This window comes from Phocoena phocoena, chromosome 13 (assembly GCF_963924675.1).
Source record: "Phocoena phocoena chromosome 13, mPhoPho1.1, whole genome shotgun sequence".
Classification (NCBI taxonomy): domain Eukaryota; kingdom Metazoa; phylum Chordata; class Mammalia; order Artiodactyla; family Phocoenidae; genus Phocoena; species Phocoena phocoena.
Window position 1 is genome coordinate 3,157,037 of NC_089231.1, and position 27,124 is coordinate 3,184,160.

The 27,124-nt window shown below is 50.2% G+C and overlaps 1 protein-coding gene across 1 annotated transcript in view; it reads left to right on the forward strand.

Moving 5' to 3' along the window:
* Positions 1-11,700: 11,700 nt before the first annotated feature.
* Positions 11,701-27,124, forward strand: part of ZNF516 (zinc finger protein 516) — a 63,330-nt gene continuing 47,906 nt past the window's right edge. Inside the window, exon 1 of the mRNA XM_065890550.1 lies at positions 11,701-13,459. Coding sequence (XP_065746622.1) covers positions 11,701-13,459 — 1,759 coding nt within the window. The remainder of the gene's footprint in view (positions 13,460-27,124) is intronic.

Consider the following 27,124-nt stretch of genomic DNA (forward strand, 5'->3'; position numbering starts at 1 on the left):
TCTCTGATAGATCACTCTCCTTAAGAGGCTGAACTACCCAGCTGCTTTCAAAGGCGCTGCCTGGGTTAGTGATAAACCAGGTCATGTTACAGTCGTTACTGCTCGTCAGGGATCTGGAAAATTTAAACTGATTATGGTGTATGCGCTTTATCTAGTAAAGCATTTGGGGAAGAATTTGTCCTTTTATAATTTTGATCCTCTTACAGTATTGATTGGTGTTGGTACAACGGCAAACAAAGTCTTAAATAACTCCTTGCATGATATACCTTTCTGCTGTCCTACCAAAATGGATTCAATTCAATCAATCCCTGTATTCTTACAGGAAATGTTTGGGAAGCTGTTGCTTAGAATTTATTAAAATTGATGCTTGAAGTATTTATCTGCTGTGTCCTCTTCATGAAGGGATTTTTGGGGCCTGAGTTCTCTGCTAAACAGAACCACCTTGGAGGGTAATGTTTAACAGGATGGTTTATGGTTTACTGCACATAATTATCTCCTTCTGTATTCTTGGACACAATTCTTTCTTTTACTTGGTGGTGGGGACTTCTAGGTGCTTTCACAAAAAGCACAGAAGAAAGAGATACTATTTAATAGGTGTTAATTGCGATCTGTTTTCTTACACTGGGAGAGAAATGTTGGTTTTAGGTAAGAGGCTGGAAAAACAGGTCGGTGTAGGCATGCTGGAGGTGAATATTGCCCTTTGCTGTTGATTTACATGAAATAAAATACAGCTTATTTCTAGAAACAGATTTCAGTTAAAATATATTTACCATCAGCTAATACACATTTCAAGGAAGTGTTCCATAGGAAATGCAATGCAGTGTTTCTGCCCATGACTGTTTTGTTTTCACTGCTGGTAATTTCTAAACAACCAGAAAAATTAAAAACAATTTAAATGGGACCCCGGATTGGTGGCAGATTCTACACGTTTGAGGTTAGGCTGAGTAAAAACCTATAAGCCACTTTCAAACGGGATTTCTCCCTGCCGTTTATCTAAGGCCTTCTGGTGTTCCATGTTTGTTTTAAAAAAGAAATTGATGAGTCTTCATTTTCTCTGGTGTTCCCTGAGTTTTCAGTGTTTCTGAATTAGTGGAAACGTTGGCTTTCATCATCTTGGTGCAGGATGGAAAAAGAGTGAAAGTAAAAACTTGTGCTTTTGTGGTTCCCGTACTGAATAGCAAGTGATTTTCTTCTAGTTTTGTAAAGCCCCCTTGGTGACGACAGATTTCATGGAGCCGCCCAGTTTGGGGGAGATGCAGTTCTGAGCTTCTGGAAATGCGGCTCTTAATGGAAATGTTGACAAGATCATTAACTACGCCGGCAGTGCTGGCCCCTCCAGGAAGCTGGATTTACTGCCAGATCTCAGCTCTTTGTGGTGGACCCGGGGCTCCAGCAGGACACCTATCTACAGAAAATTACAGAGCAAGCCCCTGTTCCTGTGATTTTTCTTTTTTTCAGAGCAAGCCCCTGCTCCTGTGACTTTTTTTCCCAGCTTTGTGAAGTTTCCTTTTGTAAGGACAAATAGATTGATACGGCCACTACTTAATATGAGACTTAGGAACTAGTAAATAACAAGTATCAGTAATGTATTCATTTTGGAGAGCAGGAGAAAATGCAAGTAAAGAGATGCTTCTTTTCTTTTGAGATTAAACAAAATCCATTGCCTTTATTTTCACGTGGATGCCTCTTCATTAAGTCTCCATAACCATTTTGGATTTTCCAGGATATGGAATCGCACGCTCCCCCGTTTATTCTTGGCCTTTTCTGAATGTGATCAAGAATTCTATTTGTGTATTCATCTGCTTTCGTTGTTCCCCTGTAAGGTCGGATTTGACTACGTGTTTTTGTATTTTAGTAAGGACGTGTGGGCAGCTTATATATTAATGTTGATTTATATTTTCTTTAGCAAGTATCTCGGTATACTGCCCAGTGAATACATACGGGTTACTATTTATACCGTGAGGAAATGTTCTTCTCTCTGGAGCTGAAGATGGCCTCTCTCTCTGCTCAACCAGGAATTTACTGGGTTTTTGACAAATTGTGGTAAACAACTTCATCAAAGGTAACCAACTTGTGGAATAACGGTTAGGTCCTCTCTGCATTTCTGCTATATATGGAGCAATGATTCCAAAGCTGTGGTCTGAGGTGCAGAATGGAAGCGAGTCTTGCTTTTAAAGGATCGCGGAGTTTGCGCAATAAACCCTCATTATGGACGGTTAGTTACATTTGGGGACTCGTGTTGGCACTCGCATTGATTTATTTGGGGGGCTAAATAATTGAAAGGAAACCTTTGTTTCGGAAGATGGACCTTTGTCACCCCTGTGTCCGTGCTTTGTTCACATCACCTTGTGTCCTGAACGAAGCATTTTTGAGGTTTACCTTTGAAACGAGTGCTTCTGGCAGAAAAGTCCAAGCACACTGTTCTCCGGCTGCTTGGAAACAGGTCTGCCGGGTCCACTTGAGCTTCCCCCATACTCTGGGACAGCGGGTTTGTGTCCTTCTGCCCAAGTGAGGGAGGCGGGGCGGACTCCCCCGTGAACGTTGCGATTCTGGTCGCTCGCGTTCGTTTCTCCTTATGAGATGGAAACGGGGTCTGCTCTATAATGGATTATTGATTGGCTCTGCCATCAGCGCCCTGGCTCTCCAGGCAGTGAATGCACCACTTCATGGGGCGGCTCGGACCCCGTCTGGGGACTATAAGCCTGGGACTGTTAATCTGGGGCAGATTGGCGAGTGGGGAGAGGAACTCCTCATTGTTGTGGAATTTCTCCCCATTTGTTCACAGAATGGGCTTTTTGTCTCCGCAGTAGATAAGCTTGTGCAGGATGTTAATGGTGCATTTTAATTCATGGCTCATAAGACCACAGTGTCACTGGGAAGGCCCATTGCATTGTCTGCTGGAGGACAAGAGGGCAGTATGTGAAACTGACGGCAGCACCCACGGCCCCGCAGCCTCACTGCCTCACGGCCGCCCTCAGGAGGTCAGTTTTTAAATTTTATGACCTGCCTTCTGGGGCCAGAATATCCTGTAAATATCTTGAGCCTTCTGCCTGCCCTGAGCTGTTTTCTTTGTAAGGGCGTCTTCCCCACAGCACCGATTCCCCACATTTCCCGAATTCTCCTGTTTCCCCCCCTCCCACCCGGGACAGTGACCCCCCCCCCCGTGGGCTCAGCCCCCATCCTTCTGACTCCCGGAAGCACCCCTCGCCCCCAGTGACCAAGGGAGAGAGAAGGAGAGAGACCACAGGGCGTCAGGGAAGCCAAACTATCTCTTAGTATCGTGACGTGGTTAATTAATGAACTAGAATTGAAGAGACATATTTGACAAACAGCACGCGCATCAGGCTTTGCTTCTGTCGACAGAAGGGCCGCAGACGCAGTGTGGGAAACGCCCCTTCCAGCTTTCCTGCAGCCCCTCGTGCCCCCCTGAGGTCTGCAGTCTGATCTGGGTGCCTTTAAAGAAACTTGCACTTGTTTTGTTATGCAGATTACTCTAAATATTAGAGGTTATTTCAAAAAAAAAAATCAGCCTTCTGATTCCTTTTCCAGGATATGACTTCGACAGAACTGAATTCGATGGTTTTGAGGGAATCAGTACAAAACCGATTGGCTTTTGCTTTGTGTTGGTTTACTCTACAGAGCAGAAAATGGCAAGATTTCCTGTAGAGTCAGAGCGATGCTTACTGTGTAGAAATACAGGATGTTCTACCTTTTCCCCCTGACAACGCCACATTTAGTTGGTCAGAAAATGATTGTTTAAACTGGGGAAGATAAACCCCGGCAGCCTTACTGGATTTTTGCCCTGGGACGCGATGGGAGGATCTTCCCGAGCACCCACGTCCTCGTGGCTGCTTGATTTTGGCTGCGACGGCTGACTTTGCACCGTCTGCACCAAGGCTGGGCCCCATGGAGCTCTGGGGAGATCCCTTGAATGTCTCGGGGCAAGCCTCTGAAACACCAGCAAGCAACCTCTTAAAATACTGCTTTCATGCGGACCGGTTCATATTATTCAGATGACTTTTCTTTCTTTGACTTTCAAATACTAGAATTTAACAAAAGGTAATTTTCCCAAAGTGCATTCCTTAGAGACTTCTGAGGTTCCTGGGGGGCCTGGAGAGGGGGAGGGGAGGGGAGGGATGGGGATGGGGGAGGGCCCATCGGGCTGCCCCAGAGCAGCTCTGCTTCCCATCGTGCTACTTACGGGAGTTGCAAGTGGGAGTTATTTTTTAACTTCTTCTGTGAAAAACATTCCAAACCCATAAAAATGGAAAGAGTAACTAATGAATGTCTATACACCCACCATCTAGCCCTAGCCGCTGTTAGCATTATATCTGCCTTCTCCTCTCTTTTGTAAACCACCTCTAAAATATTTCATTACACATCTCCAAAAACTAAGAAAGTCTCCTGTGTTACAGACCTAACGAAAGTAATAGTAATTCTCAAATACGGTCTAATACCCAGTCTACGTTAAAGTTGACTTTGTGTGGAGTCTTGAGCTGGGACAGGTTTGAACTTGTGTGCGGTGGATGATGGTAGCTGTTCGTGGAAGACTTTGTAATTGTATTAAACAACTTCTGTGGCGAACCTGTCAGGGCCCAGTGAATACATACGGGTTACTCTTTAGCCATTTCTAACATAGCTTCCTAAACTCTTATTGCCTCCTTTTGAATTTATTAAACCAAACAGTGTCACTGCGAGTGACTCGGTATCTTTGGGTACTGCACTGACATCTCATTCATTTATTTAGCAACTATTAATTTATAATAATACCTACCATATATTGGCCATTTGCTGCGTGCTCAACATTGCACCTTGCGTGCATTACTTTAAATCTCACAAAAATACTGTAATATAGTTCTCATTACCATCAGTTACATTTTATTTTTTTAAATTTATTATTATTTTTTGCGGTACGCGGGCCTCTCACTGTCGTGGCCTCTCCCGTTGTGGAGCACAGGCTCCGGACGCGCAGGCTCAGCGGCCATGGCTCACGGGCCCAGACGCTCCGCGGCACGTGGGATCCTCCCGGACCGGGGCACGGACCCGCGACCCCTGCATCGGCAGGCGGACTCTCAAACACTGCGCCACCAGGGAGGCCCCGTCATTTACATTTTTAAAATGAAGAAATGGACTGGGAAACTGAGAGGTTGAGACACTTGCTCCCAGTCACACAGCTGATCCCAGGGAGTGGCAGAACCGAGTTTGGATCTCGGGTAGCCTGACCTCGGAGCTCACGGTCTGGACCACCTCTCATGGTGCCGCTCCCTGCTTGGCCCTGCGCTGGTGTCAGGACTCAGTGGTACGTGGTGGGTCTGCCTTCACAGTTAGGATGCCTCACACACGAGTGACCAGTTAAAGAAGCGGTAACAGAAGCATGTCCAGGCATGAGCTGGGATAGGGCCAAGGCTGGGGCGTGGGGACTGTGCCTGACCCGGCCACAGGGCGAAGGGGGTCAGGAAGGGTCTCTTAGAAAGACCACACCTGAGAAGGTGGACGGCGGGTGGGACCTGCATACCTGAGGGTTCCAAGGTGGGAGTGAACGCACATCAAGCTGGGGTGCGGGGCAGGTGCACAGCCATTGGCTGGGGGCCCAGGGACCCCAGCAGTACAGGGGTTCAGGGCCTTAGAAGATGAGTTTGGGCCTCATCTTCAGGGTGTGCAAAGCGTCTGAAGGGTTGAAGCCTCAAAGAGGTCACCCAGCTCTGCATTTGGGAGGATGATCTTGGTCTGAGATGAAGGGGAGCGTGTGGATTCAAGTGTGAATTGGAGGTCCAGCCCACAGGATGATGGGGTTACCCCTGGGTGTGGGGGAGAGGGCTGGGGGTTGCTCTAAAGGCTAGTTGGGCCCACACCCACCTAGGTTTCCCTGGGGAGACCCGGCCACCCTTGGCCAGGGCAGGTCATCGCTTCCCTCCTTGCTCTGCTGCTGTCCTCTGTGTGGTTACGTGTTTCTTTCTGACGCCTGGGTCCCTCGAAGCCAAGCCTGTTGCTTAGTTATCCGAGCCCTTAGGCCTCATGAGTGGCCTGGCGCCCAGTTGCTCTCAGAGATTGTGATGAAACCCTCGTTAACTCGCCCGGCGACCGTGCCCTGGGGCTTCCACCGTGGGAGCTGTCACAGGAGGGCGTGCGGGACTGTGGTCCCACGTGGGTTCTTACAGATCTGACAGCTTCATCACAGGGCTTTTCCTTCTGGTGTGTGTCCTGGATCCCAGCCCTGCAGGGCTTGTTCTGAAAGGAGTTACTGTCGGCAGGTGGAGTTAACCGGGTCCTTGGAGCTGTTTCACAAGGTCACCAGGGATGCTGCAGGAAGTGACTTTTCTGCCTTCTGTTAGGTCCAAGACTCAGTTCCCAGGGTCCTCACTTACAGAAGTGATTTATTTGTTGAAACCTTTACCCACAGATTAAATGTATCCCAAATCCAGTGAGTGTAAGTCTTGAGAAAGTCAACTTTTTTCATTTGTGCTGTGCAGGCATGAAAACAAAGAATCAAAAAGAAAGAATCTCTCTAAGGTATGGCAGTGCCCTTACATACATGCATTTAGACCTGGTGCTTTATTTATTTATGCCCTCACATGTTGATGTCTTAAAGTTTAGCTACATATTTTATTTTCAAAAAGTTTATATTTTGCCCTCTCTTAAACCCCTCCCCCATCTCCATGATAATGCATTTTATGTTATGAATGCAGATTTATATTTTCTGTAATAAACATTTTACTTTTTCCTGTTGTTATCATTGTTTTCATAAAATGATATAGGCAATATATATAAATATTTATGTAATATGAAATTACCTAAATTTTTCAAAAAGAAACTTATTTCCAAAATTATGGAAGGCATTTTACAAAAGTAGCTTCAAACTGTTCGTCACATCCCTATGAGACACACACACACACACACACACACACACACACACAGAGGGAGAGGTGCATTGGAAATCTATTTTAAAACCTTAATCAGCAAGCCATTTTTATGCCTAAACAATTAAATTACAGGCTTGTCTGGCAAGTTCCCAGTTACAGCCTTGGAAAAAGTTTGTAATATAATAACGACAAAACTGTGGTTCATTATGGGCAAGATATGATTCAAATGGGGCTGTGCTCTATGTGTGTATATACATGGGTCGTATGCCAGCTGAAACACACGTGTGGATTTTCTCTCCCCTCTACTTCCTAATATTTTGTGTTGCCAGAAGACTTTCTTTAATCGCTCTGGTCTGAGTAAAAAGCTAGCATTTACTTACACGTTTTGTAAGGCTAGTTATCTTTAGGTTAACGTGTTTCAGGAAAAGTTGGAACACCAAGTCGCACTCGATGTGCGTTTGCCTGTGAGAATAAAATAGGGACAGCTCGGTACTGGAATGTATTTGGCTGAAACCACGTAGTGTGACACTTTATCACGGGGCAGTGTTTGGATGACCACCTCTCACCACCAGAGACCCCAATCAATGTTGACAAACCGTCTGAGACCCTCCTGGCTCACAGAGGCTGGTGGGCTTTTTTTTTTTTTTAAAGGATATCAGAGTCAGTGCTGTGGGTTATGGGGCCAATAAGGTTCCCCTAAGTCTTCTAACTGGGGCGGCTGCCCTGCTGCATTTTCACATTGGAAGTTCTGAGGACACCATTCTTGTTCTTTCGGGGAAAAGAATTTTTGTCTGCAGCTGAGAAGAATGATCACGAAGATCTGTTGATTTGGCCACTGACTAAGGAAAGCCAGTTGTGGGGAATTCCTTTTTGACTGTTTCTCTAAAGGTTTGCGAGAAACTTTGCCAGTCGGCTGTGGGCTTCAGGGAGGGGGCCACTTAGTGGCCTCTTTCAAGTGGAGCCAGTTTTGTTGATGTTATGATTTCCTTAAGATAATGGTGTTTTGAGTTTAAGTGGTCATTACCCTTATGGTATGTTTCCATTTTCCCCCTCCAAATATTTTTAAGTTCTTTAAAAAGACATCTCCTGTCATTCTCACAGAGATGGACAGCAGGGCTCAGTGTTGAAAGATGGGAGTGGGCAGAGAAGTGGGAAGAAAAAGAGAAAGAAGAGCTGGTTGTGCTCGTTCATGGGCACCCTGAAGGCCCTTGCTTGAGAATCTTCCTGTAAGTTGCAGGGCTCTGCTGCCTTTGCGGACTTTTAAGCAAGTTTTGCAGGAAGCCCGAATAAGAAATGAAAAGTATATTCTCTAGTGTTTGGGTTTCTTGAGGGGAAGTGCCTAGGCTTTGGCTGGGGGTTTGGGGGTGTTGGGGAATCAGAAATTTTACACATCAAGGCTGTCATGAGGATATGGGATGTGGATTTCTCTGGTAGCAAAGATGGCAGCGCTAAGCCTTTTTAAATGTGCAGAAGAGACTGAGGTCCCCCATGGGAAGAAGGGGGGCTGTGCTCACATCTGATCCTCTTTGCACTTTGCTCTGGGCTCGTCCAGCCGGGATGCTACCTGGTAGTAGAAGCGAGGCCCCGTTGGGCAGGTGTTTTATTGTCCGTGGACTGTTCGCTCTGCACTGTGACTGGGGGTCTGAATGGCACTTGGAGGAGGTGCCTTGCAAGGGGTTTTGGTGTCACACGGCTTCCTCATGTCCTTTCCTGACTCTCGGCACCTGACAGGTGAGGGCACGCCTGGGTGTGAAGGACACCTTCTGAAATTCACACGCTGGCAAAAGGGGGACGGGACTCCCGGGCTGGGCTCTGCGCCACACCTGGACGGCACGGAGGTGGGGTCTCTGTGCGGATCCCCAGCGCAGCTTCTTGGCTTCCAGAGCCCTTAACTTTCTACGGCTCCCAGCAGTATACCACATGGCAGGGAGAGTAGCAGAGAAGGAAGGGAAACCCACACAGAGTGCCGTTTTGGTGATTTGAACAACTCTTCTCACTTGACAATTTCATTTCCAGGAGCAATTTGTAGGTTGCCTTTTATGAACCTTAGCTAGCTGAGCATTCATGCTCCGGGAATCTTGTCTTCCTGGTGGGGTTTCGGATGTTTAATTCCCGTGAACTGGAGAAGTTCTGACATTTAACATCCTTTATGAACCAACTTGGTGGTCCAGTGAAGTCTGTCACATTACTTAAGAGACACCAACTTATGGTGTTGTAGTTGTTTTTTCCTCTGTAAATGTATTCTAGACGGTTCTTTAAACTCGGAAGATTTTTGTACCCAGATGAGGTCAATAAGTTAAATGTAAATAGTATGTTTCATTTATATTTTTATATATTATATCAACTTCAACATTTGGGGGACTGAAATAAGCCCTGGGATGGCAGGGGATGCATGCAAATCATTTGTCTTATAAAGTCATCATGAATAATATGCAGGCATCTAAGACCAAAACAGCTTGAGAAAACCAATTAGCTTAAATTGTCATGAAGAAGTCTTCTTATTCACCGCATTTGTTTATCCAAGTTTAGGGGAGATTTTGTTTATTTATTTTATTGGGAGTTTCCCGTCTCACTTCTCTCTCCCTCTCTCCTGGGGTGTGGGAGTGGCTCTGTACCGTCGGTGTAAAGAGTAAGGAATATCTGTGAGCAGCTGTGCTTCCTGCTGCTTTCCAGAGTTTGTTGCTTAGACTGAGTTGGTTTCTTTAGGTGCCTGGGAAACTCGCTAGCATGAGGCTTTCTGGAAAGAAGTTTGAGAATACATCATCTAAATGAGATTTCTGCCTCTGGCGTGGGTCTCCGGGGGGAGGCATTTGGAGAACAGGAGTTGTGTTGTTTTTTCAGAAGGCGTCTGTCCCTCGTGGTGAGTGGAGGAATAGAGTGTCATCTTTTGGAACCCCTGGGGATGTTTGGGTGACACCCTCCTGCCCCCTGCCTTCCACCGTCAGCATTCTTCTCTGAGTCCGCTCCGGGGAAAACATGGCAGGTCGGACCACCCAGAGCAAACACCGCGTTGCTGCCTGGCCTCCTCTCTGAACAAACGATGTGCGTTGTACACTCTCTGCTCGACAGCCAGAAACACTTAGCTTCTTCACATTTTGTTGCTTTTCAAACATCAGTTCTTAGTGTGCATGAGGTTGAAACTTTGTAAAAAATGTGGCTTCCTTTCTACATGTTACAGCTTTTTGAAAAAACAACATCTGTCCATCTGGGTGCCTCTCTGTGCAAGTCTGGAGCCCCCAGGAGGGAGACCCTCAGAATCATTAACTCAGTTACTTCTGTTTAGAGATAAGAAGGATAAACAGACTGGGCCCCAGGGGCCTGTGTGCGCGGCTGTTCTCCCCAATGCCCCACCCCTGCTTGCTTTTTTTAAAAACAATTTTTCACTGAAGTATAGTTGAATTACAGTGTTGTGTTAATCACTGCTGTACAGCAAAGTGACTCAGTTATACATAAATATACCCATCAAAATACAGTCCAGAAAGACACTTTACCTCTCACATCCCTTCTGGACTGTTTTCCTTATTCTCCGTATCGCTGAGTCAGATGGAAATTCCTGAGATAGCTGCTTGTCAGTGTGTACTGTCTTGGGCCTGTTTGGCAGTCTACAGGCATCTGGGCTGGCTTCCCTGCAGCCCAGATCGTGGCCCTACCCGTGCCCGGCACAGCGCTGGGCAACCCCGTCCACTTCCCCTTCGCCTGTGCACAGGTGAGGGAGGCGCCCGGGCGTCTGGAGGAGCAGCCCCGGCCCCTCATTCTCCAGGGGGTGGATAAGCATGAGAGCGACAGTGACCCCACAGTGTGACCCCTGCTCCTGCTGGGCTCAGACCCCGCCTCCCATGTGAGGACCTGCCGGGGTCGGGAGGGTGTCTGCACTGGGGTGGGACTCGGCCCTGCGGCCAGTGCAGGAGAGAAGGGACAGGACCAGGTCGGGAAGGGCACGGTGAGGCCAGCCGAGGGGTTTGGGCTTTTATCTAAGAGGCAGCGAAGACCGAATGTTGCGGTGGCAACGGCCTGGTGGTCACACACACCCCTGGGAGTGGTGTCCGTCGGGGCGGCCGGCGTGGGCCGCCAGGTGCTGGAGCAGCAGCTTCAGGCCCAGATCTGGAAGGACCTCAGGGTTCTGCTCTTGTCCTTCGTTGCCTCTCTTTCACTAAATCATCTGTGCTTCACCAAGATACAAAGATGCATTTGTAAAGAGCCTTTTCCGGCTGTGAACGCCCTCCTCGCAGCTCACATGTCCTGCACGTGCCCCCGCGTTTTGCCATCCTCCGCCTGGCCTGGGTCTCTGTCCTTCATTCTCAGACGCGCTCCTGTCCCGTCGCCCGTGTTCCGCACACTCCCACGAACTCTCTCACCACAGTCTTTCCTTAAACACTGGATATCTTTGATAAAAAATTATTCTAGTGTGCAGTCACTTACAATGATTTATTTTAATGATTTAGCACACAATTATTATCAGTCATCAATTGTTTAATTACTGATTTGTTAAAGGGAAGCAGCTGCTCGTACGTCTGTTTAAACTTTCGTGGGTGCTTCCTTCCTTTGATTTGGACGGGATTGGTTTTCTGAAGGAGGAGCGTGCAGATCGCGGTCCGAGGATGTTACCGGGCCCCTGTTTATGCGGGGAAACCTGGTTCCTAAGATCTCCGTGTCTTTTCTGTTCCAGGTGCTTGCTGCCCTCTGCCATGCTCTCCAGGTAAGACATGCCCCTCCGCGGGGCAGGCGGACTTCTGCAGCCGGCAAGCGGGAGGCTCGCCTGAACATGGAGAGATAAGACGCAGGCCCACGTGACCGAGCGCCGTGCCCCGCCCCCCCGGCCGGGCGAGCCCTCGTCGTCGAGATGGACCACCCCCGAGAGGCCGAGACGGAGCTGAGAAGCGGCCCCAGCCCACCCAGGGCCAGCAGGAGCCCCGAGGCGGACGGCGACAAGGCGCTGAGCCACAGCTGCTGCATCTGCGGCAAGAGCTTCCCCTTCCAGAGCTCCTTGTCCCAGCACATGCGCAAGCACACAGGCGAGAAGCCCTACAAGTGTCCCTACTGCGACCACCGGGCTTCCCAGAAGGGCAACCTGAAGATCCACATCCGCGGCCACCGCACGGGGACTCTGATCCAGGGCCACGAGCCCGAGGCGGGCGAGACGCGCGTGTCCGAGGGCCTGGATGGCTGCGCCAGCCCCACGAAGAGCACCTCGGCCTGCAACAGGATCCTGAACGGCGCCACCCAGGTGGACAGCGGCAAGATCCTGCTGAGGAGCAGCAAGAAGGAGGCGGAGGGGGCCGCGTGCGGGGCGGAGGAGGCCAAGGCGGCGGGGGCGGGGCAGTGCGCCTTCTGCAAGAGCAAGTTCGAGCGCAGGAAGGACCTGGAGCAGCACGTGCACCAGGCGCACAAGCCCTTCAAGTGCCGGCTGTGCAGCTACGTGACCCTGCGGGAGGAGTCCCTGCTCAGCCACATTGAGAAGGACCACATCACGGCCCAGGGGCCCCGCGGCGACGCCTTCGCAGAGAACGGCAAGCCTGAGCTGCCCCCCGGCGAGTTCCCCTGCGAGGTGTGCGGCCAGGCCTTCAGCCAGACCTGGTTCCTGAAGGCACACATGAAGAAGCACAGGGGCTCCTTCGACCACGGCTGCCACATCTGCGGCCGGAGATTCAAGGAGCCGTGGTTCCTGAAAAACCACATGAAGGCGCACGGCCCGAAGGCGGGAAGCAAGAACAGGCCCCGCGGCGAGCTGGACCCCATCGCCACCATCAACAACGTGGTCCAGGAGGAGGGGATTGTGGCCGGCCTGAGCCTCTACGAAGTCTGCACCAAGTGCGGGAACCTGTTTACGAACCTGGACAGCTTGAACGCGCACAACGCCATCCACCGCCGGGTGGAGGCCGGCCGGCCGCGGGCCCCGGTCGGGGAGGGCCCGGCGCCCGGCCCCGCCGACTCCCAGCAGCTCTTCCTTCAGTGCCTGAACCTGCGTCCGGCGGCCGGCGCGCCCGCCCGCGGGCAGGCCGGGCGGCGCGTGGCCGAGCTGGACCCGGTCAACAGCTACCAGGCCTGGCAGCTGGCCACGCGGGGCAGGGTGGCCGAGCCGGCCGAGTACCTCAAGTACGCGGCGTGGGACGAGGCGTTGGCTGGGGACGTGGCCTTCGACAAGGAGCGGCGCGAGTTCATCCTGGTGAGCCAGGAGAAGCGCAAGCGCGAGCCCGAGCCCGGCGCGCAGGGGCCCCCGCGCAAGAGGGCGGGAGCGCCCGGGGACCCCGCGCCCGGGCCCCCGGACCCCCGGCCGGCCGCGCGCCCCAGCCGCCGCGCCGCCGCCCCCGCCGGCCACGGCAAGTCGTCGGAGTGCTTCGAGTGTGGCAAGATCTTCCGCACGTACCACCAGATGGTGTTGCACTCGCGGGTGCACCGCCGCGCGCGCCGCGACCGTGACCGCGACGGCCCCGGGGACCGCGCGCCCCGCGCCCGCTGCGGCTCGCTCAGCGAGGGCGACTCGGCCTCGCAGCCCAGCAGCCCCGGCTCGGCCTGCGCCGCCGCCGACTCCCCGGGCTCCGGCCTGGCCGACGAGGCCACCTACGAGAGCGGAGAGGAGGGGGCGGCCCACCCTGCACCAGGTGAGCGCGTGCGCCTGGGTGGTCCAGGCGCGGTTAAGGTGGGCTCGGGCGGTCCCGGTCCCGGTAGCCCTGTGCCTGGGTCGCCTTTGCCCTGGTATTCCACATCCAGCTGGCTTGGGCTCAGGTAGCCCTGTGTCTGGGTCGCCCCATAGCTAGGTGGCCCAGGCCCAGGAAGCCCTTGCCCGGGTAGCTCACGCTCAGGTGGTCCAGGCTCAGGGAGCTCTGTGCCCGATGGCCCTGAGCCGGGGAAGTCCAGGCCCAGTAGACCGCTGCCCGGTGGCCCAGGCCAGGTAGTCCTGGTTCGCCCATCAGCCACGCCCAGGTAGTTGAGGCTCAGGTAGCCCTGTCCCCGGGTGACCCAGGTCCAGCTAACCCTTGCCCAGGATCTCACGGTCAGGGAATCTGGGCTCAATTAGCCCTGCCGCCAGGTGACCCGGCTCCCTGGTTTCCCAGGCCCACATAGTCTTGGTGCTCAGGTAGCCTCCTACTTAAGTGGCCCTACAGCCAGATAACCCTGTGCTTGGTGCCTTTTCCCAGGCGTCCCAGGCTCTGGTAGACTTGTACTCAGGAAGTCTGCGCCCAGTGTCAGTTCCACTTGAGGCTCCCGTTTGATGACTGCCCATAGTGTTTGCATAAATTCGCACCTTTGGCTATGTGGGTGATGGTCTCTCTGGGGCATCAGACATTTCTGAGCAAAGAACAGGTGATGGACCCCCTCCAAGATGTGCCCTTCTCTTCTCGCCGTCAGCTGGGCACGCATGCTTTCCTTGCCCCTCTCCTTGCACCAGATAGCCGAGTGGAAGAGGAACTTCGGATTGTGTGCAGTTATAATTAATCTCCTCAGATTCAAGTAACCCTATGGGTTTAGAGAAGGCTAATTGGAACCAGATTACTTTCCAACCTGCAGCTATGTAAATATTTAAAGATGCTTGGCCAACTTTATTTTCATCATTTTCCTATTTTTTAAAAGAAATTTTTAAACATTTTGATATTTTCTTCATAATTTTTTGTTTTGGGTAATTCTTTTAAGTGTAAGGTGATGTTTCAGTTACAGACCTGTAACTTTCTCTGCGTAGCCAGGAACGTTTTTCTCTTCTCCCTGAAAATTGGTTAATGGATGTTGCTTTTACTGAAAGGTCAGAGGCTGTAGCGATCCAAGTGCTTCAGCTGGGCTTTTTATATTCTGTAGTGAGGAAGACTGCCCCTGTGCATGTCTTAAAAAAACCCACAAACATATGTCATCTTTCCCTTATTAAAGATTTAGCCAGTTGTCCTGAACAGAGTTTAATTATTATAGGTCTATACAACGTTTTGTGTGAGCATCTGATACACTTAAGTATATGTGGAGTCAGTAAAAGTGTAGAAAAAAGTTGTTTCTTTGCTCCTGTGAGGGCAGTCAGTCTATGCTGAACCTGCCCATGTGTGTATGTAGGTAAATGAAAATAACACGTTTTTAAAAGTAATTATTTAATTTATTTTTGGCTACGTTGGGTCTTCGTTGCTGCTCACGGGCTTTCTCTAGCTGTGGCTCATGGGCTCTAGAGCGCAGGCTCAGTAGCTGTGGCGCACGGGCTCTAGAGCGCAGGCTCAGTAGTTGTGGCTCGCGGGCTCTGGAGCGCAGGCTCAGTAGCTGTGGCGCACGGGCTTAGTCGCTCTGTGGCATGTGGATCTTCCTGGATCAGGGCTTGAATCTGTGTCCCCTGCATTGGCAGGTGGATTCTTAACCACTGCGCCACCCTTTTTTTAAATTAATTTATTTATTTTTGGCTGCGTTGGGTCTTCGTTGCTGCTCACGGGCTTTCTCTAGTTGCGGCGAGCTGGGGCTCGTATCTTGCATTTTGTTTCTTAGTCGTTAACCTGTGGGAAAGGAGCAGTAGAATATACTGTTCTCTGAAAATGTGGTGCTAGTTCTGTGAGCTTTTTTGGGTTCTTCTAGCAGCTTGTCACGTAAGATGTGGGGAACCCAATTGTGACCCCCCCCGGGTGGCATTTTTGAAGATTCATTTTTGTTTTTCCTTTTAAAAAATGTTGACAACTATGGATTTTACTGGTCACATTCCAGTTGTACTATGGCTACTTTTTGGAGCACATTGGATGAAATATTAAAGCTGCCAATGATTGTTTTCCTGCTTTGAGGACAAATATACTTAATATTTGGAAACGCTGTCCTTGCCCGCATCTATTATGATGGCAGTTAAATGATTAGTAATAAGCTAATTCAGCAGTGCTTCTAATGTCACTACGTGGGAAAGATCAAATTACGTTCACTGTAAGTTGGCATTTACTCTTTCTGTTCCTTCCCAGGTTCATTAAATTTTAGAGATCATCATTTACTTTTTAATGAGATTATATCTTTTTTCTCTGTATTAATCAACTTTTTGAGAAATGTGATATCTCAGGTGATTCCATAACAAGATTATATATGGTGTGGGTGTAATGAGTTGACAACAGAATATTGTAGCTTATTGAGAGACTAGAAAAAGAAATTTATGGCACGACAGTGGCATAAAATGTTGAAGAACATTGTAGGTCTGCACGGGTCACTTTTTGTAGCCCCAAAGGACGGTAGCTTTCCTCCTAAAACCACAAACTTTATATCGTGGCAGGCCTTTAGTGCTCTAGCTGGCATTAAATCGCTGCTTCATGGCTGCCCCGTAAGGAGAGAGATGTGTCATACGGATTTAACACTCACAGAGCAGTCTCGTTAGCAGGGATTGGCAAGGCCTTGGAAGCAGCTACTTTGCAAGAGCAAGTGGGTATGTTGAATCCTCTGTTTTGATCTGCAGTGAGCCTTGGTCTCGTTAAAAAATGCATTCAGCTTTGGAAAATACTTGCCTTTCTTGTCACTAAAAGATGACTTAGATCTTTAAACAGTGACACGACTCTAATAAATTCTCAGAACCTTGGTGGGATGACCGGTTAAAATGATTAGAGGAAACATGCAGAAATTGAGAGACAGAAGATCATACTAATTCTGAGAGGAATGAATCCCGCTACTTGTAGTAACGAAGTTGACATTAGAGTTCAGATCTTTGTGCCCCTTCCAGTAAATCCCCATTGTGCCATAATTTTCCCCACAGATTTTTTGACATCCAGGGGTGGATTTGAATGCCGCTCCTGGATTATCAGATAAATTGCATTATCAGATAAATTGCATTATCAGATAAATTGAAAGAAACTTGCTTTTTTTCATGAAATATTCTTCGTCGAGTGTTGCCTCTACTCCTTTGGAAAGCTCCGATCGTCCCATTACCTTTATTTCCACATAAGACCGGCTCCCAGCAGCCCTCACTACAGACTTAAAATAGTCTAAGAGCAAAGTTGTGAATAAAATTCAATAATTTACAATGTGTTACGGAGCTAGATTTCAATCTTTATTGAGAAAGTGACGTGGCACTGATAGAAAGGACCCTTTTGGAGTTCACAAAAATTAATCCTTTTAATTAAGAGGAGCAGTGAAAGGGCACTTGGTTGAAATTTAGAAAAATTAACATTTTCAAACACAAAGTAGGGTCATGGTGCTCAGAATTTATTACTGAAGACAGGTCAACGGGCCGAAGTGCAATTCTGCTTAGAAAGCGTTAGGATGACTTAGGAGTGGTAGAAGCCTGCTGACTGTGTCTCAGAGGACTCTCTGCATCAAGTCCCCGTACTACAAGACGTGGTGCCCTTGGGAGAAGCCCTGCCTGGTGCTGGGGGCCTTGCCTTGACGCAGAACCCATTCCTACTGCATACTGCATATATGCTGTTTCGGCTAAAAGTTAGGTGACTACCCCGGGTATTTTTTTAATTGAAGTATAATTGCTTTACAATGTTATATTAGTTTTAGGTGTACGACATAGTGATTCAGTGTTTTTATAGATTATACTTCATTTAAAGTTGTTACAGAATAATGGCTCTGTTTCCCTGTGTTGTACAGTATATCCTTGGTTTTGACTATTTTTTGTTATTCTAACTTCTATCGCATCAAGCGTATTGTCTGTTGAGCCCGCCCTCTCTCTCTCTCTCTTTGGATACTGATTGTAACTTAATTGATAGTAAAACCCCAAGTTTTGAAATTGCAATATTTGATTTTTTTTTTTTTTTTTGGTATGTGGGCCTCTCACTGCTGTGGCCTCTCCCGTTGAGGAGCACAGGCTCTGGACGCGCAGGCTTAGCGGCCATGGCTCACGGGCCCAGCCGCTCCGCGGCACGTGGGATCTTCCCAGACTGGGGCACGCACCCTGCATCGGCAGGCGGACTCTCAACCACTGTGCCACCAGGGAAGCCCTATTTTATTGTTTTTGACTGACAAACCCTATGGCTCAACCTAATAGAATAAAAAGTTCTTAGAGCAAGTGCCATAGTGTTGCGTGTAGTTGGAAGAAGTAAGGAGAGCATTTTCATAATTTAAAAATATAGTCAAGGGAAGAAAAGATAATTAGAAGGAAGACGTGGATTTATTTCAGAAAGCCTCCACTTTCTCTTGTCCCTCCACCTGCTGCCACCAGGCCCAAGTCTCGGATGTTAGAGCTCATCTTCTTTCTGTCGTCGTTGCAAGACGAGCCACAGTGTTTTGATTATAACGTGTTAGTTGAGCACGTGCTTTGAGACTGACCGACTGTCCACGTTTGTGCGCGGCGGGTCAGACGGGTCAGGCTGTGGCCATGCAGCTCTCCAAAAGGTTAACCAGCCAATCTTAGTATTATTTTTTTTGATAGACCATGGACGGTCATCAGAACAGCTTAGGGAAGAAATGTTGCTACACGTCCTCCCATTGAAGCAGGGTTTAGGGGGAATCAAGGGACAAAGGTCAGTGTGGAGTGTGAGGTGGGCCTGGGAGGGGTGTTTGCAGTGGCGGCCGGGCCTGCTGGGACGGGAGGCTTTTATTGTTGCTTATCGTAGCGTTTACTTTGCGATCAAGCAGGAGCTCCAAGGGGACGGATTCTCCCCACCGTCCTTCTGGTGCAGGGCGAGCAGGTTCTGAGCAGGGAAGCTGGGACCTGTTTGCAGCCCCGCCTGGTTCCCATCTCCGATGCTCAGCGATGGGGAAGGACTTTTATCTTAACACAGGGCTTCATTCGTGCCTCCTGCCCACCCCCCGCCCAAGAGGCTAAAAATGACACCACAAAGAATGAGGAGTAGGAGACCAAGGAGGAGAGAACATGAATAAAGTGAGAGGACGGGAAATAGAATCCGTGTAACTGGGGGAAAGCAGCAGGCACATCTGGGGACAACCCTGTACAATTACAAACCCTGTGATCCCGAGCGGTGTCAGTCCTACGTGGTACCGGGGCCCCCCACTGAATAGGAGCCTTCGGAATTGGTACAAGTGAAATCAGGCGGTCAGCTCTCCTCGGACACGGTTCAGTCCATCTCGCCGGGCCCAGTTTCCTCATCACACAGGCATCTTGAGCGATACCTAATAAATGTCCATACGCAGGCTGGTCGGCCACTCTGGAAGTGCCCCGGCCGTGGTGATGCTGGCGCAGGTGCCAGGCCACAGAGCTTGGGACGCTCTCTGCCATGTGCCAGCCAGAGGCTGGAGCACAGCACCAGGGTGGGGACCGGTGACAAGGAGAATCCGGACAGCAGAGGTGGAGATCGAGGAAGAGCTGGTTGATTCCAGATTACAGAAGAGGGACCGTAAACGGCAGACGGATGCCTTTCAGCCAGATGTGAGGGTGACACCACCCTTAGTGTTTTCTCCTGTCCTGAACATCGAGGAATTGACTTAGTTGGGAATCAAGTGAGACTTGAAAACCCTCCTATTAAATTCTTATTCGGTAGGAAAGTGCAGTGAATTCTTTTCGAAAAATATTCAGATGCCCTTGACCGCCGACAGCAGAACGCCCTGTGGTTCAATCAGCATCGTAGCAACCGGAAGCGCTTCCGTCGGCATGCGCACGGAGACGACGGTAATTATTCACGGGCCCTGTGGTCCCCTGATTTGCCTCCGAATTATCACAGGGAGAGTGCGTTATGATGAGAACAGGGCCTTAGAGGTGTGCTTATTACATTCTGGTTCTTCAGACATTGGTCGTCTGTGCCTGGCGTGCACGTTCAAATTTGCTGGAACACAGTGCTGCATCCCCGACCTTCCAGAAGGAACTTATTATGCTGTGAAACGCGTGAGACTCTGGAGATTATATCCTGGATTTTCTGAGACACACACGTGGGGTGCACGGTCCTCAGCGTCGTTAAGCAGACACCGTGCAGACCCTTTTGTTTGTTAGCAAAGTTCCAACACTTGATTCGTTGTCTCTCTGTCTCCATCTCTCTCTTTCACACAAGATAGAATCATAGAATTTTAGAGCTGGGAATGGTCTGCACCCCCCCCCCCATTTTAACAGAGAGGAAACCAAGGCATAGGGGGAATCACTATAAGTTGCCCAGAGCCTCCAGGTGTACCTTGCCCGAGGACAGCATGGTGCTGGGAGGCACGTGAGCGGGGTCGCCTAGGTTACGGTTCTCCTTTCGCACGAAGTAGCTGTGTGTCTTCAGTCCTCAACCCCTGGGTGTCTGGCTTCCTGGGTGGCCCTATGGGGGCTGGGATCGCCACCAGCAGGGCTGTTGCTACCGTGTCCCTGTTAGGTGCCCGGCATGGCCTGGACATCCTGTCCACACGGCTCTTGTTGGTACAAGAGTTAGAACCAGAATCAGGGTCCACAGGGTCCGTCTCCCAGCCTAGGAGAGGGTGTGTGTCCTGGCTGGTCACTTGAGGGGCAGAAGCGTGGGGTCCCAGGACGGCTCAGGCCCTATCCAGGGCTCCAGATCCCCAGTCTCCACTCCCACCCACCCTGGAGGCGACGGAGATGGAGGTAGCCCTGCCGAGCTCTGTGGAAGCCCGTGCTTGGCGGCGTGGGGTGCCGGCTTCACCCTGTCACCAGGAGGCTGCCTGCCTGCGGTAAATATCGAGCGGGTGCTGTCTGAAGGCAAAATTCACGATGTTCCTGGAGTCCAGGAAAAATGCCTGCACTGTGTTTACAGTCTTATTTGATGTGCCTGCTTTTCAGTCTTTTCCATCTCTGCTTCACATCCTAAATCCTGTTATTTCTGTCCTGTTGCCCCGCTGGACTTCGTTTTCCCCAGTCTGCGGTATGGGTGATGCTGGCTGCGATTTTCCGCTCTTTCCCAGTGGTTCACGTGTCAGGAAAGGGAGCTTGGTCTCCTCTAGTTCAGACAGGAGCTTGTGACCTCTCGTGTGAAGCATGAGAGCCCTCTTGGTAGATGTGACCCATCAGTGGTGAGTAGAAACAAAGGCATTTGGGTCTCTCACCCCAGTCCCCTGAGATGTGGCCTTCCATGTGAAGAGGTGGGTTGAACTGGTTTTGCTTCTGAGCCATCAAGTGCTGATCAGTGAGGGTGTGTCCCGGTCAGCTCTGCCAGGGGGATGACCCTGGGCTTTGGAAGTGAGGTTCACACCTGCTGAGCCGGGGTGTCACCCCTGAGACGGTGCCTTGTCCCCGCTGTTGTGGACATGTCGTTCCAAGCAGCACTGACGCCCCCGCCTGTGTTTGTGGTCAGAAGCGTGATCATAATGTTTGTCTGGACCTGGGATGGGGCACACCTGACGGCACCCCTTCTTCCTACCGTTGGTTGAAAGTGCCCAGGTGGCTGGCCGATCTGCTCAGCCCTTCGATGCTGTCATTGCAAGCCCAGGAGTTCCCGCTCGTGACACTGGCTTCCTGGGACCACAGCCGTGGCCCTGACCTGCCTCCCCGTCTCCCCCGCCGCACCTTCTCTGCGCCCCGAATGTCCTGCCCAGAGCTCCCCACTCACCCTCTGGGGGCCCGAGCATCCCGTTTCCCCGGCGAGCACATTGGAGGCCGGAAGTCCCTCCCGCCCGGACTCTCACTTCCAACCCTGACCCACTGTGTTCCTGGAATTGCGTCTCTGCAGTTGCGTGGCGTCGGCCTCGTGCCTCACACGGTGGGCACGTCCCTCTCCTGGAACTGTGCTCTCGGTGGGCAGGGCCCAGGTGTTCGTCCTGGCGTCCCGCGGTGATCTTGACTGCGCAGTGGCCGGCAGCCCCACCGGGAGGGGTCGGTTAGGTCCATGCTCCGTCACGGTGAACTCCCAGGAGGGGTATGGTGTGTTCCTGGGAGGGGCTGAGCCCTGGGGCAGCGGGGATGCTCACCCAGTTGTCTAGTCGCCACGTGTACGTAACCGTGGCAACGACTAGTAATAGTAGCCATGGATTAACCAACAGTGTTTTTAGCATGAACTTCTTGTGATCCTGCAAAGTTTTTAAGTTGAAAGAGCCGCTTCAACGTGAAAGAATATCATGGCCTTTTTGGATGGGCTGGCGTTAGTTATGTTTGGGGTGATTTTGGGTGCGTTTGGTATTCTGCAAGGAGACTTTCTCACGACTTCTGATCCTGCGTGTTTCCTGTGGGCGCCGTGATTGGGGTCTGCGTCCCGGGCTCTTTGTGAACCTTTGTCACCGGAGGAGCAGAGGCGGGCTCAGCGTTTGCAATGCTGGTCGGCCGAATGGGCGGCAGCTGGTGTGCGTGCGGTCAGCTCTGACCCCGCTCACGGTCATGGCTGGCTTCCCGGGATGTGGTGACTCAGGTCCCCGAGGGTTTCTCACCTCACTGCCAGGGTCCCCGTGCCTGGTGGCCGTATAAGGATCGGGAGCTGGACGCCTCGCCCGCCCGACCGCCCTGGGGCTCAGGGTCCGCGTGCCACACGTGCGCTTGGGCTGATCCCTGACCCGGGCTGGGGCTGTGACTGGAGGGTAGGCCTGGTGCGCAGTCGGTGGCGGACACAGCTTTGGCGCTCGAGGGCCCAAGACCGAGGCAGAGCGAGGACCTGCGGACTGTCTAGGGATTGTGTGGGGCGCTGGGACTTGGAGCCCCTGGGGGAGTCCTTGGTGCCTTTCCAGGGGAGTCCTCGGTGTCAGATGCTGAGAAGCTGCAGAGGCCCTGTGCCCTCGCCCCCAGCCCTGGGGTCTTTCCTGCTGAGACAAGCATCCCTTTCCTGCTCCTGCCTTGGCCCAGCCCACTGGGAGTCTGAAGTTCACAGTCAGTGCCCGTGACCTCGGAAGCAGACCCACCCAGAGCTCAGGCGGCCCCTTCTTTCAGGATATACTGTCCTTCCCGTGGCACATTCCGGCTCAGCCAGCTCTGTACCGTGGGTGCTATCGATTTGTATCATCCGTGGTCTGCATGTTCATTGTGGGTACGGTGAATCATTTAGTTAGCTGAGATTCTCTTTTCTCAAGCATTTAGGTTTTATTCGGTAAGTGTTTTTGTTGTGTACGTGTCTCTGGCACACGTTCTTAATTTTTTCATTTGTAAGTTTGTTTTTTTTTTTAAGTTCTTAATTTCCTGTGTGCCTGACCTATTCTGAGGCTGGTTTTTTCATGAAACCTTTGTAGGCTACTGATCTGATCCAGTATTTGCATACACGGTTTGTCTAAGCCTTTGCGTATTAAAACAGATTGTGCTTTCAGATCTATATTTTACTAGAATTGAAAAAGCTAGGGATAGTCTTCTCTGGATTAAAGATTAGAAGGTCACACCTTCATTACTGGAATTTTACCGGTGTCTGTGTGTGCGGTCAGTGTAGTTGCATCCGCTTAAAGGATGCCTTGTCTTCTGTTTCATTTACAAAGGCAGCCACTGATTTGAGAGAAGTTTTCTCACAGATTAGTAAGACGCTTGGGCTGACTGCTGGCTGCCAAGTATGTTCCCCTAACAATGTGTGAGATCTGAGTGTTACTCATGTTCTTTTTGAGAACTCCAGAATAATTGCTTTCAGCACTGTGACTAAACTGTATTCCAGTTTTACTATGACTGCCCTGCTCACGTAATAACCTGATTGGTTACTGAAATATATCATTTAAAATGATAACCCAGTGGTACCCTCTGATGACCGGTGGGTCATCCTGTAGAAAATGCCACGTGTACCTAAGCCTAATATCTGAAACCTGCTGGGGAATGGCAGCTTCCTCCAAAATCACGAAGTCATGTTGTTCCTGCAGACAATAATCCAGTGATTGAAGAGTCCATCAGTGGACTGGCCCGTTGGAGAACATCATTTTTGACGTTGGAATGATGGTCAGTTTCCCAGTCTGACTCCTAGGTACTGTAATTGCTTTGATTGAAAACTTGTCTGTGATGTTCTTGGTTTTTTAAAATTGATTTCTGCAGAATGCATGAGATATGATTGATACAGATTAACCCAGTATTGGACTTGAAATGCATAGTAATGGGGTGGAGTGAACATTTTCATCTATAAGAAATACGATTTGGGGCTGTTTTCTCAGAAATGATGAAATTTGGTAGGGCATGGCCATGAGGTTGAAAACAGGCGTTAAACCCTTAAAAGCTGTTTTTCTTGTAAAGCTCCTTGGCTGACAGAGGAGTGTCATTACTGGCCCCACAGTGCAGTTAAAATGTGTCACCGGGGAGGCGACTTACAGAGTTCCTGAATTCCAGGTGTGAAGAAAGGGATTGCAGAGTCCTGACTTGGGAAATTTTGGAAACTCTGAACACGAGGTTCTGGACAGGTTGTGTGTCAACACCAACGAGATAAAAGAGTCTCTGCAGTTTCCATGGTGACCGCCTACTCACAAGTCAGAAACCAATTCTTAATATGTTTTGGAACCCCAGTTACAAAAGGGCATCGTGCTTGAAAAGTTAGCTGGGAAGAGATGAAGTCGCTTACACAGAGCTGCCCGGTGAGCTGGACAGCACTGGGCAGACGTGATTCTTGGATCCCTTTTAAATGTCCACATTTCTTTTCTGTTCTGGGTCCGAATTTCTTGGGTTTTCCTTCTTGTGTTGAAGATCTTTTCCTCTGAGTTTAAAGGTCTGGTGTATGGGGGGGTGTAGTACAAGTTCGTAGAAGTTTTTGGAGCGGTGCCACATCTGGAAGCCTCCCAGAGCAGGTGCACAGGGCAGGTGAGGGGCCGGTCTTTCCTTCCCGCCATCTGTTGGTCCAGCGTCAGCCACGCCCACCCAGCTGGCCACTGGTCAGCTTCATCCTGTTGAGGCTCCTCCCCCTCGCTCCTCTTCCTATCAGATGGGCAAAGGGGAGTAAGGAAGTGGGAGGAAACAGGACATCAGCTCGCACCCAGTGCTCAGCATGCACGACCAGCCTTGATGTAGGGCAGCAGTGGGCACATGTGGCAGTCTGTCCAGTCTCCCAGGATCCTGTGCTTGTTGTCTTGGCTGTGTCCCAAGGCCAGAGACAGAATCCCAGACTGTGACCAGTGTGCCCGGAACAGATCGCCGTGACCCTGCCCTTGTCATTCCCACAGGCCTCCTCCTGGGAACCTCCACTGCTGCCATCCCCACCCCCCACCCCCACCCCCAACCCTGTCCCTCTGCCCTGGCTGCAGGGGGCGTGTCACTTCGCAGCTCCCTCGGATGCCCTTGGTGGGGGGGGAGGCCTCCCAGGGCAAGGTTAGGGTCCCCCAGACCTGGTCTTCTTGCCTGAGGACTGCTCCTACCGCTACCCCAGCTCTCCTGCCCCCCAGTGAGGAGGGGAGAGGCCAAGGCTGCCTTTGTCCAGCCCCGTGCCCAGGCTGACGACTGACTCTTCTCTGCTTCTTTCCTCCAGAGCCTGTGTCCCCGGCCCCCGTGGGTCACGGGGGCAGTGATGGAGGTGGACAAGCAAGGGCTAACATTTCACGGGCCGGATCCCGACTGGCACGTGCAACTGATGTTAGAATTCTGTTCATTCTTTGCAAAACGGACAAGTCTTTGGTGAATACGTGGCGAACAATCCACATTCTGCAGCCGTGCTTCCCCACCTCAGCCACTCAGGAGATGTTTATTTTGTACCCTCAGGTCTTTAAAGACTATTTACATACACAGTGTATACACGTGCGCCATTGTTTGTCTCGTTTTGATACTTAATAAGATCATTTTATTTGTTTTGTTGCGTGATTTGCTTTTCTAGCGAACAGCATGTCTTGGGAATCGGCCACATCCATGGAGTGTCTCCTGACCTGCGTCAGACGGAACGTGATCGTAATTTATTTGCCTGTGGATGGACATGGAAGTTTTTTCCCAGTTTTCATTACAAGTAGAGCCTGCAGTAAATGTGCTGAGAACACTTAGGAGAATTTCATGATCAATTTCTGTAATGAAATGGCTGGTTTGAGGGGTTTGCACATTTCATATTTCAGAAGATTTTGCCAGATAGGTTGTAACATGCTCACATCCACCAGCAGTGTATGAGTTGGGCCCATTGTCCCAGACCTTCAACAATTCTGGGTGTTATAAAGGTACTACAGTTGCTGCCCCAAAGGAAAAATGTTATACATTTATTGCTTTGATCTCTGTGTTCATAGTTTCTGTGATAATAAGCATGTTTTCATGTTTGTTGGTCATTTCTATTTCTTGTGTGATATACCTGTTCATGCACTTTGCCCATTTTTATAATGTGTTGTTTGTCCTTTTCTTATTATGTTATAGGAGCGCTTCATATATTGTGGATATGAATCTGTGTTTGCTTTAAATACTGTCTCCTAGTTTAATAAAAGACTTTTTTATGAAGTCTTTTATTGCAGAAGTTCTAAAACTGCCAGGATTGGCAGTTTTTTTCCTTTACGGTTCTTCAGTTTTACACACCACTTAGAAAGGCACCCCCTGCCCTACTGTTAAAATATTTTCATTGAATAAAGCTAGTTTGCCTTATGACATTTACCTTATTATACATTGCGCTCATCACGTGGGACTCGTGACGTATTCTGTGAGACGTTTTCACATTTTTTCCATATTGCTCTCCAGTTTTTCCAACATAATTTATTCTGTCATCAGTCTTTCCTCCACTGGCTTGAAATATCCTTATTACACACGAATGTCCACGTGCTAGCTTCTTCACCCAGCATCTGAAGGCTTGGTGAACCGTCCTAACCCAGTGGGGTGTGGGTGTTAGCAGGGAATCTGAGGTTGAGGTTCAAGGACGCTTCCTCCGGATCGTGCCAGTTATAAGCGTTGAAGCCAAGTGACTCCAGACGTCAGGAGCTTGTTCTGTTACGCTGCTTGCGCTGGCTGGGCAGAGGCAGGTAGGAGGGACCAAGGAGGAGCCGGTGGGAGGCTGCCTTGCACCTGCTAGAGCCGTGCCTGTTCTCTCCTTGGCTATTGGACAGTCCTGAACCTCCCCTTCCCAGCCGCGCTCTGCCCCAAAGCCCAGCCCAGCAGCAGGGCCTCAGGCCGGGGACTGGGGGGTGGGATGTCTTGGCAACCTGCCCAGAGAAGGTGCAGGAATGAGGGGCTGCAGGTAGGCCCTCCCTTGCACTGGAGGGACCTTTGGAGTCACTGAGGCTCCGAGAGGCCCCATCACAGTCATTAGTTAAGTGCCTGCCCTGTGGTTTGGGTCCTTTGAGGGTAGTACTGGCTTCTCCTCTGTTCTCCATGAATACATTCAGCTCTTTGCAGTAAACGAACGACACTGCATCTAGATGAGAAGTAATTTTCTTCGTGATACATAACGTTGGTGTCTCCATCAGCGTTCACACGTTGTTTTTGGACCGTGCGTCTAATTCACACACTGTTTCCTTTGAAGTCATTCATGTAAATAATGTATTTGTTTAGTTGAGAACACGTTAGAGGTTTAGTAAATAAAAAATACAGGGTGCCTGTTAAATTTCAGATAAACATCGAATACTTTTTTTTTTTTTTTTTTAGCATAGGCACGTCCCACGTAATGTTTGAGACATATGCTAAA